Consider the following 15,012-nt stretch of genomic DNA (forward strand, 5'->3'; position numbering starts at 1 on the left):
GGTTGGCGCCTACGGAGACGAGATGAACTGCTTGCCGTTGTGGCACAAGTTTCCTCCACCTGTGACCTAGCAGGGTTTTTGCTAGCTCGGCGTAATGGACGCCGGCGATGATCTTGAGTACTCTGTGGACGGTGTTGTTGTCCATATCCCTGAAAAGGATTCCTTGTCTGTACAGACCCTCCCGGCGCGTCGTCACCACTAGGCAGAGCGTCCCATCTCCGTATCGTGGATGGCCACCTCACTGCCGTCGGGGAAGCGCTTGAAACTTCCCTCTTGGATACCTCCCGGCAGTGAGCCCACGTGTGGTGTATCACCAACCAAGTACTTAAGGCCCAGTCATGTTCAAAACTTCTGACCTGCGATTCCAAATCGTAAGAGGTTGCAGACAGGTCTTACATGGTTGTACCACCAGTCGTGCATGCTCGTACCACCAGTCGTGGATGATCGCGAGTCCCACAGTCGCACGATTGGTCGTGCAACTGGTCTTGCCACCTGACAATTGGTGGTACTACCTGTGGTACAACCTCACGATCGGTAGTGCGACCAGTCACGACCTGTCCCAACTGGTTGCACGACCTTACGATTGGTGGTACCACCTGTCTTTAGCTGCCCGAGACCAGTATATATGGAGCGCTTCTGGGGATTCAGGTCACTCTCCACTACGTCGCCCGAAGAGGGAATATCGTTATGCCACCAGGAAGACTCGAACTTATGTCGGTCCGGCTCCAGATGGAACAGCAACAACAGCTGGAACAGCAACAACAGCTGGCGTCGACTCGTCAGACTTCGCTTGCTGGGTTTCCTCAGCTGGCTTGGCTGGCTTGTCTGGTCGGGCTGGGGGCGACGACGCAGAAGGGACCGCCGCTGGCGGTTGAGCCGCCAGCTTTGTCCCCCCCCCCTCCCTGTGCTGCCCCTGGCGCACGTTTCCTATTCCTCGGTCCTCTTCCCTTCTTTTGTGGAGCAGGGTCGCCGTACACCAAAGTCACGGTTGCCCGTGACTCGGTGTACGCGACGCGGTACTCTATCAGCGTACCATACGAAGCAATTAATCCCCCCAGGTGGGGGGTAACACGAGAGAGCATGGAACAGCGTCCGTCTTCATCGCCAACTCGAGTAGGAATGGATCCGCTCATAACATATTGTGAATGTTAAGAACTGGGTACATCACAATGCATCATAGGCACAAGTTTTATTTAGGTTATGGTTCCTAGTTTGTGTTCAGTGGTTTAAGTATTTAAAAAATAATAAAAACCTCTGTCAATATTGTTATCTGAATTTACATCAGACTATTTATTGGACATCATCATGCCTATCGTCTGCTATAATACTGAATACAAATAGACTGATTTCTTTATAAACATTTTTATTTTGTATGTATCTTTTACAAAAATAAACAACAAGTTATAGTGTTCAGTAGTATTTTAGGAACATTTTATTTTCAAAATTCTAATGTAGTAGCATCTTCGATTGTATGTTTGATACTTGGGATTCGTAATTTGATGACTGAATGCATGATTGTATGGATGCCATTTTATTCCTGGAGAAGTTGTCTCGATGTTCAGTCAAGGCAAGTGAGGTCAATGTAAACCGTATTTACATAAATGCGCGTGGAATCATAAGAGAGAGAGAGAGAGAGAGAGAGAGAGAGAGAGAGAGAGAGAGAGAGAGAGAGAGAGAGAGAGAGAGAGAGAGAGAGAGAGAGAAAGGGGGAGAGGAGGGGAGAGTGATGCATGCAAAAAATGACCGAGACAAACCGAGGGGGAGATGGAGAGGCAGAAAACAGACCGAGACAGAAAAGACGGGGGCGGAGGCGTTGCCGTCGCATAGTTTTCTCCAACCGAATAGAAGCAAGTCATCTTTTATATGCACTTTTCCATAGACAGGACAGTACATCTCGAATTAAATGGCACTAAGATTAGGATGAGGGGAAACGAATACATCGAAAGTGATCGAAAATACAATCTGTCACACCTGCAGTATGAGCCGAGCGCTATATCACTATCTACACCATAACTACCTTCCAACCCTACCCTCTGGTAGATTGGTTTTATGTGTTGACATAGCAAGGTAAGACTATAGAACACTAGCAAATCGTCAGTCCCTGCACACTACACGAATTATCCAGAATTTAAAGGCACATATTCTGTTTTTATCTTGTAAAGAAGTTCTGTTTAATAAAGTAAGATATTATATAATATATAATATAACAATATTATGCTATAATATTATATGGCTTGTTTTCAAAGCTAGCAGCACTGGGAATAATGGATTGCTGGTAATCCTACATAGTGCGTCTGATGTTCGTAGGCAGGGACATCACGCCGAGAAAATGTTCATCATCTCTAGGTAATTTCTATCGTTGATAAAAGATGTAAGTATAAACAACGATATATTTGATCTACGTTTGACCAACAAGCAGCAATTCGCCCTTAGGATGAGGATACTGTTATTCGGCTGCTGCTGCTGCTGCTGGTGGTCTTTCTTTCTTTTTTTTCTTTCTTTTTTTCTTTTTTTTTAATATATAAGGTCATCATACACAATAATACAGACAAGGCGTTAACCTAGACTGATGCTGCTGGCGAAGTGAGCCACGAGGAGGATGATGATCGTGCCGATGAGTAGTCCGACCATCTGGACGAACAGGAACGTCAGCACTTTGCCGTCTTTCTTGTGCATCTCCTCGTCCAGCGTGGAGCTCATCTCCGGCAACTGAAAGTAAAAACATATTAGTATCACATTGGCGTAGAGTTCAAATCAAGTAGCCGATAATCAATGTCTCTAGTGGTGTCTTTAAACAAAACAAAACAAATTTTAACTTTTAATTGAAAGTAAAGTTAAAGTTGGTTTTGTTTAGCGACACCACTATAGCACATTTATCGGCTGTTGAATGCCAAGCATCTGGTAATGTTGATATATGGTCTTACGAAATCAGATACATTTTTCCATTAGTAGCAAGTGATCTTGTATATGCACCATCCCACAGATAGAATAGCACATACCGCGGCCTTTAATATACCAATTGTGTGGCACTGGCTGAAACGAGAAATAGTTCAATGGCCCCACCGGGTGCATAGGATTCCAGCACCCTTTCTTAACTATATTTAATTAATCTTCCATGTTTGGAAAAGAGATTATGGTCGCGGGCTGTCAAATGCCAATTGACACTTTGTGCTTTTAAACTTGAGATAAGACACCAGTTTCATTTACGTTCCATCAAGATTTGAGGGTGATATTGTATCTTGTGGCTACGCATCTTCATAAATCAAGGCTAATATTCGTTCCTCGTATTCAGCCTTGATACATGTAGTCAAGATTACTGATATCCACTACTAGCGCCCTCTATTGGAAGAAAATTTGTAACACCGATTATGTCCCTTACACGATGACATCGCTGACCAATCACAGCATCGGTAACATGTGACAATCTTGAAAGCAATATCAAAAATTAACTGCCGAAACCTTTTTTTTTATCATATCGTGACAAACACGACACGTTTCCACGGACGCTGACGCTGCCATCTTTGTTTACAATAACAAGGGAATCTATAAGGAGCGTTGCGATTCGTTGCAATCAGATCTCATCGCATCCAATGAAATTTAAGCATTTTGTGGCACGATTTCTTGACGACATGTATCAAGGCTGAATACGAGGAACGAATATTTGCCTTGATTTATGAAGATGGTGGCTACGCGGAGAACGTCATACGCTGATTGCAGTGTCAGCAAAATAATCGACTTGGTATTAGTAGTGTTTACGTAGCTGTTAGTGATCACAGCAATTAAACAGCTGTCTTCTGTGATCGCATTACAACCCGGATTCACAAATACACGTATGACAACCCAGATACACAAATGAGGTAACGAGAAACTAGTCATAGCCACACTTCAGTCGCATACCAAAATATCAATAACAAGTGGGATATAATTATCATTGTGTGGGACTGACACCGGATATTGGTACTTTCGCAGCAATAAATCTTGCTACACCACGACTGAACCCCCGCAATGACATCGTTTTAACGTAGAACTTAAAGTTATAATTGATAATTAAACAATGATAAACATACATTTAAGAGTAAAAAAAAAAAGCAATTCGCCGTACAGTAGCAATTTAAATGTTTAATGGAAGAAATGCGTAATATGTACTGGACTGTTAAAGTTATATGCACTTGTACGAACTTGAATAATGGTAAGTGACATCCCAACACTAACATTAATAAAAGATAAAACTTTAATAAAATTATTGTTCTCCAGTTACTAGGACAGTGCCAATATCCAGTACCGGTCCCACACAGTGACGTCTATAGGCCTATATCTGGTTAAATAAAAGGTTTGGTTTGCTTTTTGTTTTTGGTGTGGTTTAGTGCGGTGCGGTGTGGTGCAGTGCGGTGTGGTGCTGTGCGGTGTGGTGCGGTGCGGTGCGGTGCAGTGATGTGCTGTGCGGTGTGATGCAGTGCGGTGCGGTGTGGTGCTGTGCGGTGTGGTGCAGTGCGGTGTGGTGTTGTGTGGTGCAGTGCGGTGTGGTGCTGTGCGGTGTGGTGCAGTGCGGTGTGGTGCGGTGCGGTGTGGTGCTGTGCGGTGTGGTGCTGTGCGGTGTGGTGCAGTGCGGTGTGGTGCAGTGCGGTGTGGTGCTGTGCGGTGTGGTGCAGTGCGGTGTGGTGCGGTGCGGTGTGGTGCTGTGCAGTGCGGTGCGGTGCGGTGCGGTGCGGTGCGGTGTGGTGCAGTGCGGTGTGGTGTTGTGCGGTGTGGTGCAGTGCGGTGTGGTGCTGTGCGGTGTGGTTTAGTGCTGTGCGGTGTGGTGTTTGTCTTATTTTGTTTTGTTTTGTTTGTGTTTCCTTTCGTTTCCTTTCCTTTCGTTTTGTTTGGAGGTTTTGTTTGTTTGTTTCTTTGTTTGGGGGCAGGTTGTGTGGGGGTGTTGTTGTTGTTGTTTTGTTGTTTGTTGTTTTTTAGGGGGTGTGGAAATATTTTGTTAGGCCATTTATTTAGTGGCTGAACTGGCGTCCGATAGCCTACAGATTTTAATAATTTGGCAAAGTTATTTAAGGTACAGCTTTCTTACCATGTCGACCAGCGGGACATATAAAAAGAGACCACCAGCGATTCCAAAGATCCATCGACTTGCGCTTGTTGTTTCTCCTAAAATGATTCCTAGAACGAGTCCAACACAACACGTGAGGGCGGCTAGAAAGTTGTATAGTAGAGCTCGCTTCATGGAAAACCCAGCGTGGAGCAGAATGGCGATATCACCTGTCAAACAGAAAGAAAAATCCAGTCTTAATACTCATATAGACTGGATGCGGGGAAAAACTCGAAATACATTAGTTTCACGGAGAGCGTCTACACTGGATGCGTGTGATATGTGCATCTGCAAAACGCATGCGGCCAGCCGCAATTGAATAATCGTGTATGATTTATAACATGCCCAAGACGCAACAGTTGGCACGCACGAGCCGTCTCCAGTCTATGTAAGCCTTACCGTAAGTCATTGAGTTATATTGGGAAAAGGAAAGGAATATTTGTTTAACGACACCTCAGCACAAATATAAACTTTGCCTATTTGATACCTAACATATTGAAACAAGAGAAACCGAGAGGAAACTGTTGTGATCTTTTAATTGAACTTTCCCATAGACAGGACAGTACATATCACGGTCTTTGATATTCAATCCGTTGGTACTGGTTTGGACACGAAAACAACTTGAGACCATAGAGGACAGTAGATCTTGCGACCCATCGCAAATCAGACAAGCGCTCGGAGAAATATCTCGCCTCAGTTTACTTTTTACACGCACGCGCGCATACACACACATGTACACCACCACCCGCACGCACACACACACACACATATACACGCACGCACAAACTATTTGGCCACCTTTTAAAGTCACAAACCCTAATTTGAACTCGTTTAGTTAATTTACAAACCTGTAACACATCTGTATAAATTTACAGTAGAAAGAAACAAGAGTGTGAGTGAAAACGGGGACATACTCTCTAAAAGCAGACTAGAGCTCGTCTTTATAACCGTTACTTCTCAGAGGTATGTGCGTTTTTAAATTTATTGAAAATAAATTGTGGTATTATAAACATCAGGATGACACGAAACCCTTTACATGTACGGAAATGGATAATCTGAATAACAGAATGCAAATAATGTCTAATTTCAATGATTAAAAACGGCTCTTATAGTGAAAAATACGTCGTAGTGTTTAAAAACAGAGGACTGTCACTTTAATATTTAACCACAGCACTCACCTAATTCGTGAGGCAGCTCCTCGCATACGATGGCGATGGAGACACTGATTCCGGTGTATATATTCTGAGTGAACGCCGCCCCGATCGAGAGGCCATCCACGAAGTTGTGCAAGGCGTCGCCGACGAGCACCATCCAACCGACGGTGAGGATGATGGTGTTGCCGTGCTCGTCGACGCGGATCGGGTCGAAGTGGGAGTGGCCGTGGCTCGCCGCGCCGTCGTTCTCATTTAGCGGAGCTTTAACCTCGATCGTCATCGATTTGTTCTTTCGTAACTTCTTTTGCTGAAGGAAAGGAAACAGAAAGTTTGTTTAACTCTATCAGCACATTTTAAACTACAGTTAGGAAGATGGAGATAGAGTGAGAAAGAAAGGGAGCGGGGAACAGAGAGACAGAGACACACAAACACACACACACACACACACACACACACACACACACACACACAGAGAGAGAGAGAGAGAGAGAGAGAGAGAGAGAGAGAGAGAGAGAGAGAATAATAGAAAGAAAATGTTTTATATATACTTTCCCATATACAAGACAGGACCTACTACGACTTTTGATGTACCAGTCGTGGGGATCTAGTCTCAGGCTTTCAGACTTGAGGTGGAGAGTTCCATCGAAGATGAAATATCAGGCGAATGCTGTACTGCTGAGCTATATCTCACAATTTACTGTACATATGGAAGTGTGGAGTTTGACAATATCCTACACTCTTTCAGTTTGCAGATTGTTACAGAGTTTACTGTGCATATTTCAAATGTGGAGTTTGACAATATTCTATACTCCTTCAGCGGGATGAAATTTTCAGTAAAGGATGTCCTCGGGAGTGGCTGTCCTCCTATAGACAAGGCACTAGATAGAGATTTATAGAATCAACCACTATTTTGCCAAATTCCCATTCGATCGTGCATTGTGCAGAGATACGGCCCTGGCCATGTATTACGGTTTCAGATTTGCTACTTGATACAGAGTTTACTCTGCGTACGAAAATGTAGTTTACTAATATTCTACATGCTGGTCTTGTCACTTACATCACCGCGATAGAAGGCGATCTTTATGAATCTCTCAGACAGGTAGAATACGTAGATGCTGACCACGGCAGTGCCAGCCTTCCATAGATAGTCGTGGGCCTGTTCTGGACACTTCATGATGTCAAACGCCTGCAACGAAAATTATTTGGAATCACTTGGTAAATTATAAATTCCAATTTTGTGCTATAATACATGATGGCTACGATTCAGTTGCAAATGTAATGACCAATTGAAAAGAAGCGGTTCAACAATTACGTAACGCTTGCGAGGGGAGGATGTATTGTAACTGTTGAACGGACACAAACTTTCAATATGAAGATATTGTTGTGATTGTGTTTTGTGGGGATGTTGGGAACGATATCCGTACATATGTTACATAAAATGAAATAGATATTTTGTAAATACATATTTACGATTTCATCAAAGTGGTAAACAACAACAACAGAAAACAAACACTGGCAAGAAAAACACAGAAAAAAACAACTGTATAACAATACAATGCAACTTTAAAAGGGGGCACTTGTCAGGCTGTTAGTTTTCGATAAATTGATCATAAGTCTGTGCTACTTTAAGCATATGCAGCGCTCAGGCGAATGCGTCCCCGTCCAGAATTATCCCTCCCCTAACCTCTTTATCCACTACTGGTGTATGTTAAGTACCTCTGGAATGAGCACCATGACGCCGGTTGACGTCAGAGTTCCAATGGCAATGGACACAAACAATGACAGAATCCGCTTGAAAAACGGCCGGTTCATTAAAGGTCCCAACACCGCACCAATGTTGGAAATGAAGCAGATAAAAGCCACAAATCCAAACCCATAGCCCCACGCTGAAAGTAGAACAAAACAAACAAGTTAGTAATTGAGTTTTTATATGTTTTACTCAGAGTCAACCGGTTTTGATAGAGGTTTCGGTTTTTATCTTTTAGCGTTTGGACTAATGACCTATTTCGGCAGATTTAAGAAACTGTATTTTCGACACAGTACTTACCGGTTGTTTGGAAAAAAAGAAAGAAAGAAATGTTTTACTTAACGACGCACTCAACACATTTTATTTACGGTTATATGGCGTCAGACATATGGTTAAGGACCACACAGATTTTGAGAGGAAACTCGCTGTTGCCACTACATGGGCTACTCTTTCCGATTAGCAGCAAGGGATCTTTTAGTTGCGCTTCCCACAGGCAGGATAGCACAAACCATGGCCTTTGTTGAACCAGTTATGGATCACTGGTCGGGGCAAGTGGTTTACACCTACCCATTGAGCCTTGCGGATCACTCACTCAGGGTTTGGAGTCGGTATCTGGATTAAAAAGCCCATGCCTCGACTGGGATCCGAACCCATTACCTACCAGCTTGTAAGCCGGTTGCCGGTTGTTTGGATGCACATGTATGTTCAAACCCTGTTCTCACATACAAAGGGATATTAGGATACTCGAACAACACGATTGGTAGCGTTGAGAGGGTTGAGTATCCGGGTTATTGCCATACAATGCTCATGAATCCAATAGCTTAATTTTGCAACCACGTCTTTTCTCACCTAATTAGTGTAAAAAAATACAAACAAATACGTCAGTGTACCAAATTTTTGAATTGTGTTACAGGTGGACAAAATATATTTTATTTGGGAAACAGAAAGAATATTATTGATGAATATCAAAACGAATAGAGAATTAGGTTTGATTTTCCTAACAAAAACAAAGGTTAGAGCAAAGGTCAAATCAATACAAATATAAAAGAGAGTTTGGTTTATTGCAGTACAAATAGTAAATCACATTATTTATACATGGTTAAAATAATCATGTCCTCCTTACAACACTGTACGGTACTTTTTGTTGAAACTTTACAGTAAGTCGAAGAATTTCGTTAACACTAGGCGCCAAATTTACTATGCCTTTTTGTTTTAAAACGCGGATTTTTAAGCATTGTAAATATAGTTATATGCAATTAAGGCAAAAACAGGCTTTGAAAACGAATTGTCATGGGATTTTTTTCTTACCATTTCAAAACTTTTTGATGGTCAGGAACATAAGTATTTGTCTGTCTCAAGAAAAGATTTCAAAATTGGATCTAGTGAAGTCTTACAAGGATTTGAAGATGACAAATGGACTCAAATAAAATTCAGGTAATGAGATGTGAAGTCGTTAAAGGGACATTCCTGAGTTTGCTGCATTGTAAGATGTTTCCGACTAATAAAATATTTCTACGATTAAACTTACATATTACATATATTTTCTTGTTTAGAATATCAGTGTCTGTATATTTAATGTGTTTCTGGTCGTCTGAATATTTGTAAGAAGCCCAAACTGGATTTTGTCTTCAAATAATTTCGTACGTATGAAAAAACAATATTTTAGAAAATAAAATGAAATTTAACCTAGTTATAATATTAAAACGATCAGAAACACGTTTAATACACAGCCACTAATATTTTATGCAGAAACATATATATGATATGAAATTACAATCGTTAAAAAGTCTTTGTTAGTCGATAACATCTTAAAAATTGCAGTAAACTCAGGAATGTCCCTTTAATGTTTCCAGCATAATAAAAAAAAAGAACGAGAGAGAGAGAGAGAGAGAGAGAGAGAGAGAGAGAGAGAGAGAGAGAGAGAGAGAGAGAGAGAGAGACAGAGAGAGACAGAGACAGAGACAGAGAGAGCAAAACAAATATTTCAAAACAAAGTTGTTTGAGTATCGGTATTGTTTCATTTTAGACCACAATTAATTATTAAGGATTAGTTTAGTCTATGTAGTTCTTACTTTCTGCTGTTGTTGGCTTCTGTTTGAGGCGGAGACCCTTGGTCGCGTTTCGCTGAGTCGTGCAGAGGTCACCGGTCAGAGTGTGGATCAGGCCTGGGAGCACGGAGATGAGATTCTTGCTACTGATCGTGCTGTCGGAGCCTTTTCCTTGCAATATATGCTGTACGAGTTCTGGGCACTACAATGGAAAATGACGTCATCAAGTGCTAGGACAATATAGTGCCACGGTTTGTGAAATAGTTTAAAGTTTGTTTGTTTTGTTTAACGACACAACTAGAGCACATTGATGTATTAATCATCGGCTAATGGATATCAGACATTTGGTAATTTTGACACATAGTCTTAGAGAGGAAACCCGCTACATTTTTCCTTTAGTAGCAAGTGATTTTGTATATGCACCATACCACAGGCAGGATAGCATATACCACGGCCTTTGCTATACCAGTCGTGGTGCACTGGCTTGAAAGAGAAATAGTCCAATGGGCTCACCGACCACGCATCAAGGGAGCGCTTTACCTCTGGGCTACGTCCCGCCCCTTGTGAAATAGACTGCTACATGAGTAGGCGTTATATACCATTTATTTTACAAGTTGTTTGAAAACGTATCTAACGTGCGAAAACCAGTTGTATACATTTTTAAACGAATTGTAAGATAAATTGTTTTTAGCGGGCACGGGCTTAGTTTTCTATTCATTACATATTCTCAAAAAGCAGGTATTCAACAAACGTTAACGCCTTTTCCAGCTACAACTTGTATTTGACACAACTGCACAGAGCAATTAGTTTCGGCAGTTTTCATTCATTGCTCTGTGTTGCTTTGGCGTCGGGATCAACACTGTTGAGCAGCCAGTCGATCCCACACACGTGTGATATTATTGTGTGATACTAAATATCTCTCACACAATGTTTTGTTTTTGTTTTTTTCTAACGTGTGTGTAACAAATATCTGTGTCACAGTGCCAGATGAGTTTGCTTTTACATACATTTAAAAGCTATTCTCTAAAAACTCCATTGCGGATCAATATTAAATTTCACCCATGAATTAATAGGTCAAAGATTAAAGGAATCCTGAAGACCCATAACCTAGTGAAACAAGTTGGTTGAGTCTATATGATTTGACAGTTTGGCTGATTACGTGTAACATTTATAAAATGTCATTGTACTGTCTGGCACCGGGGAAGTTAATTCTCACGTTGTTTCCGTCTCAGACAACGCAGTGACAGTTTATAAATGCTTAATTTAGCATCTCACTGTGGAGTCTGCAATAACAGTTTTCATTTCCTTTTTACTATTTAATCCTTGCTTCTCCGACTTACATTGTATTCTGAAATATGCGTAATATAATACTATTGTTACCATTCTGTCTGATGAAAGGTATATTAAAAAATGGGGGCGAGACGTAACCCTGTGGTAAAGCGCTCGCTTTATGCTCGGTCGGTCTGGGATCGATGACCGTCGGTGGGCACATTGGAATATGTTTCGCTACAGCGTATATCAAAGTCGTGGTATGTACTATACCGTCTGTGGGATGGTGCATATAAAAGATCCCTTTCTATTAATTAAAAAATGTAGTGGGTTTCCTTTCTAAGACTATGTAAAAATTACCAAATGTTTTACATCCAGTAACCAATGGTTAATAAATCAATGTGCTCTAGTGGTGTCGTTAAACAAAACAAACTTTAACTTTATATTTAAAAATGTAAGTGAAAAGCGTTAATATAGGCGATTACCCCCACCACCACCACCAGCACCCCCACCACCACCCCCCGAACGAAAATGTATGCTTTTTTATAATAATCTATATAAATAAAAGTAAAAATATGGCTTGTGCCTCTCCTCTAATGCAAGGGTTTAAATTTAACTTAAAAGAACTAATTAACAGCCATTCATCATGGAATCTTGATAAAACTGTTTTTATTTATCCATCAGATCAATGCTATTTCTGATATAGACGCTGCATATGCAGACATCATTTCATCTTCTGAATCCTCTGTATCTCTATACACGCGACGTGCATGACCAGAAAATTATTTTTCTGATCGACTTGTACGTTATCTACACATTTTTGCAATGTGACCCATCTTTAAACCAATATGGCATAACTCAGTTTTGAAACGACATTTCCAGTGGTCATGATGTCCACCACAATGATCACATGACTGCTGATCCTGATGTGGCTTTTGGGAACCCTGTTTCTTTCTTCCTTTCATAATATTGTTTCTGAGTTTCGCTACTTGAAAATACTTTGTTAATCGCCCCAGAACCAGTCGCTTTGCAGTAATTTCTTCTAAATCTTGATATGCCAATTCTAGAGACTTCGCTGTCACGATTACCAATGCAAATGTCAGTTCTGCCATTGTGTTTACAGTGCATGTCATCTTAGCTGTATATATTCATTGAGCTCTATCCTGTGCAAGTTTGTGTTTTCTAAGCTAGTCTTGGGAGTGGCAGTTCTACAGGTGATGCAGGAGGGATGAAACATCCTGTTACGGATCTCCTAGGGGAGTGGCAGTCCTCCTAAGAACGAGCACCTGATAGTGCATCTTGGAACAAACCACGACTTTGCCTTGTGCAGAGATACTATTTTGATATTGGAATACTGTTTTGTCGTTCAGATATGTGAGCAAGGTTTTTCTGTGTAACTTGACATTTAATACCACAAACAAACCGGTCTCTCAAATCCTTATTGTAGTGTTGCCATCCATTTGAAGATAAAGTCTACTGGAGGTTTTTTGCTATCCTTTGGAAAGACATGTTTTATTTAACGACGCACTCAACAGATTTTATTTACGGTTATATGGCGTCAGACATATGGTTAAGGACCACACAGATATTGAGAGAGGAAACCCGCTGTCGCCACTTCATGGGCTACTCTTTCCGATTAGCAGCAAGGGATCTTTTATATGCACCATCCCACAGACAGGATAGTACATACCACGGCCTTTGATATACCAGTCGTGGTGCACTGGCTGGAACGAGAAATAACCCAATGGGCCCACCGACGGGGATCGATCCCACACCGACCGCGCATCGAGCGAACGCTGTACCACTGGGTTACGTCCCGCCCTCTTGTTATCTTTTGGATGATCATATTCGCACAACCACGTTGTTTTACCGTCGCGGTTTGGATATTAAATCAGTTCAACGGTTACTTGTAGCGATCTTTACGGCACCTCAGTAAGTCTATCTACATGTATACAACTGTCATATGACAAACTGATATCATGTGATAGAGCCGTAAATAAAACAGCGAAAATACTGTTTTGCTTTAAGCCTTATTGATGACAACGAGTGTCGGATAATGTACAGTATCCGATTTGCCACATGGATAGGATTATAATCATTTAAAAGTTAAAAATAAAAACGCAGCTGAGATTCTGAATTCGGTAAACTCTGATATTCCTTTCTTTTTTGTTATACCGACAATCAGCGAACAATAAAGAATAAACGTCCTAGTCACTATGAGCCAGCAGCCTGTAATTCTACACGTTATCTTTACCTATTCATCACTATAGACAAGTTTAACCGAAATTTGTCAACTGTATCGTCATTGTCACGATTTTGTCCAACCACCATTGTGTAAACGGGATGAAGAATTCTCCCAAACAGCTATATATGCATTGTCATATGATTTTGTTTTGATATTTGTATTCAACGTGTAAGTAGGGTAACGAAAATTATATGTCTATAACATTTAAACCATACTGTTAGTGGTTTGAGTAGAAACCCGCCATCCATATCATCAGGTACACCAAATGCGACTGGTAAGCAATGTTTAATCTGTATTCAGCGTGACCAGCAACTGCTTCACGAAAGACGGATCCAATTAAGTGCTCCCTATTTTTTTTTATTATTATTATTTTTTTATTATTATTATTTTTTTTTTTTTTTTTTTTTTAAATAAAGTTTTTGACCCCAGAAAACAAATATAGTAGTGCCAGGGTTGGGGCCCTGGTATCGCTACTTTACAATCATATAATATGTTAAACATTGTACATTTCAACTTAAAATCAAAACAGAATAGTAAAAGAGGATGGAAAAAAGAGTGCTTGGAAGGGTAAGAAACATGTTGTGTATGGAAGAGAAGAAAAAACATTGAAAGAAGGCAGTATTGTTAAAAACAATTAAGAAGGTTTGCTTTGGACGAAATCTATTTCCAGATAATAGCTAAAACAATTCTGTTGGTAAAAAGTGGTATTGTTAAGTTTCATTCAATAAAAAGATCAAGCCAAGGATTCCATTTTTTATGGAAAGTTTCATAGCTACAATTTTTAAAAAGAATATATTTTTCGATATCAAATTTAGTTTTTAACATATTTTTAACGCTATTTATATTTTTAAAAAATTCCTGTATTTTCATACTGTAGATATAATACTTGATATTTATAGTTAACCAATTTATGAAGCTACTGTTTTTGTTATTAGTTATACCAAATATGACGATATCTTTGCTGAAATTGATTTCGTTTCCTGTTTTACATAAAATCCATAATTTTACTTCTTTCCATAAATTATGAACTTTGTCACACTTAAAAAATAAATGTATTAGTGTTTCTGGATAATTGTTACAAAAGCTACAAGCATTAGAATCAATATAATGAATCATATGTAAGAATTTGTTAGTCGCCAGGATTCTGTGCAGAAGTCTGTATTGAAACCATGCTAAGGATGTATCTTTCACGCTAATTCCTGTATATTATATGTAAACCCCTCATCTGCATATTTTATTTGTGCTTTTGGTATTATTATTCTAGTATTTAGTATATCGTATATATGTTTGCAGCCACTTTTGTTGTTTAACAACATGCTTAGTTTAAATAGGAAAATGGAACTGTTTAATGATGTAAAAATATCATCCGTTAAGTTGTTTAAGTTATGTATAAAGGATTTAGTAGCATTTATTAATGAAGCATATTGCAAAAAAATCGTAGGTATGTGATATTTTACTATGAAATCTGCGTA

General features: G+C 40.2%; 1 protein-coding gene across 1 annotated transcript in view; it reads right to left on the bottom strand.

The window, feature by feature from the left end:
- Window positions 1-1,257: 1,257 nt before the first annotated feature.
- Window positions 1,258-15,012, bottom strand: part of LOC121381417 (metal cation symporter ZIP8-like) — a 31,058-nt gene continuing 17,303 nt past the window's right edge. Inside the window, exons 2-7 of the mRNA XM_041510725.1 lie at window positions 10,051-10,228; window positions 7,948-8,117; window positions 7,289-7,417; window positions 6,256-6,538; window positions 5,060-5,247; window positions 1,258-2,709 (exon numbers count right to left, since the gene is read on the bottom strand). Of these exons, the coding sequence (XP_041366659.1) occupies window positions 2,557-2,709; window positions 5,060-5,247; window positions 6,256-6,538; window positions 7,289-7,417; window positions 7,948-8,117; window positions 10,051-10,228 (1,101 nt within the window). The 3' untranslated portion in view covers window positions 1,258-2,556. The remainder of the gene's footprint in view (window positions 2,710-5,059; window positions 5,248-6,255; window positions 6,539-7,288; window positions 7,418-7,947; window positions 8,118-10,050; window positions 10,229-15,012) is intronic.

Source organism: Gigantopelta aegis, chromosome 9, assembly GCF_016097555.1.
Source record: "Gigantopelta aegis isolate Gae_Host chromosome 9, Gae_host_genome, whole genome shotgun sequence".
NCBI classification, from domain to species: Eukaryota; Metazoa; Mollusca; class Gastropoda; order Neomphalida; family Peltospiridae; genus Gigantopelta; species Gigantopelta aegis.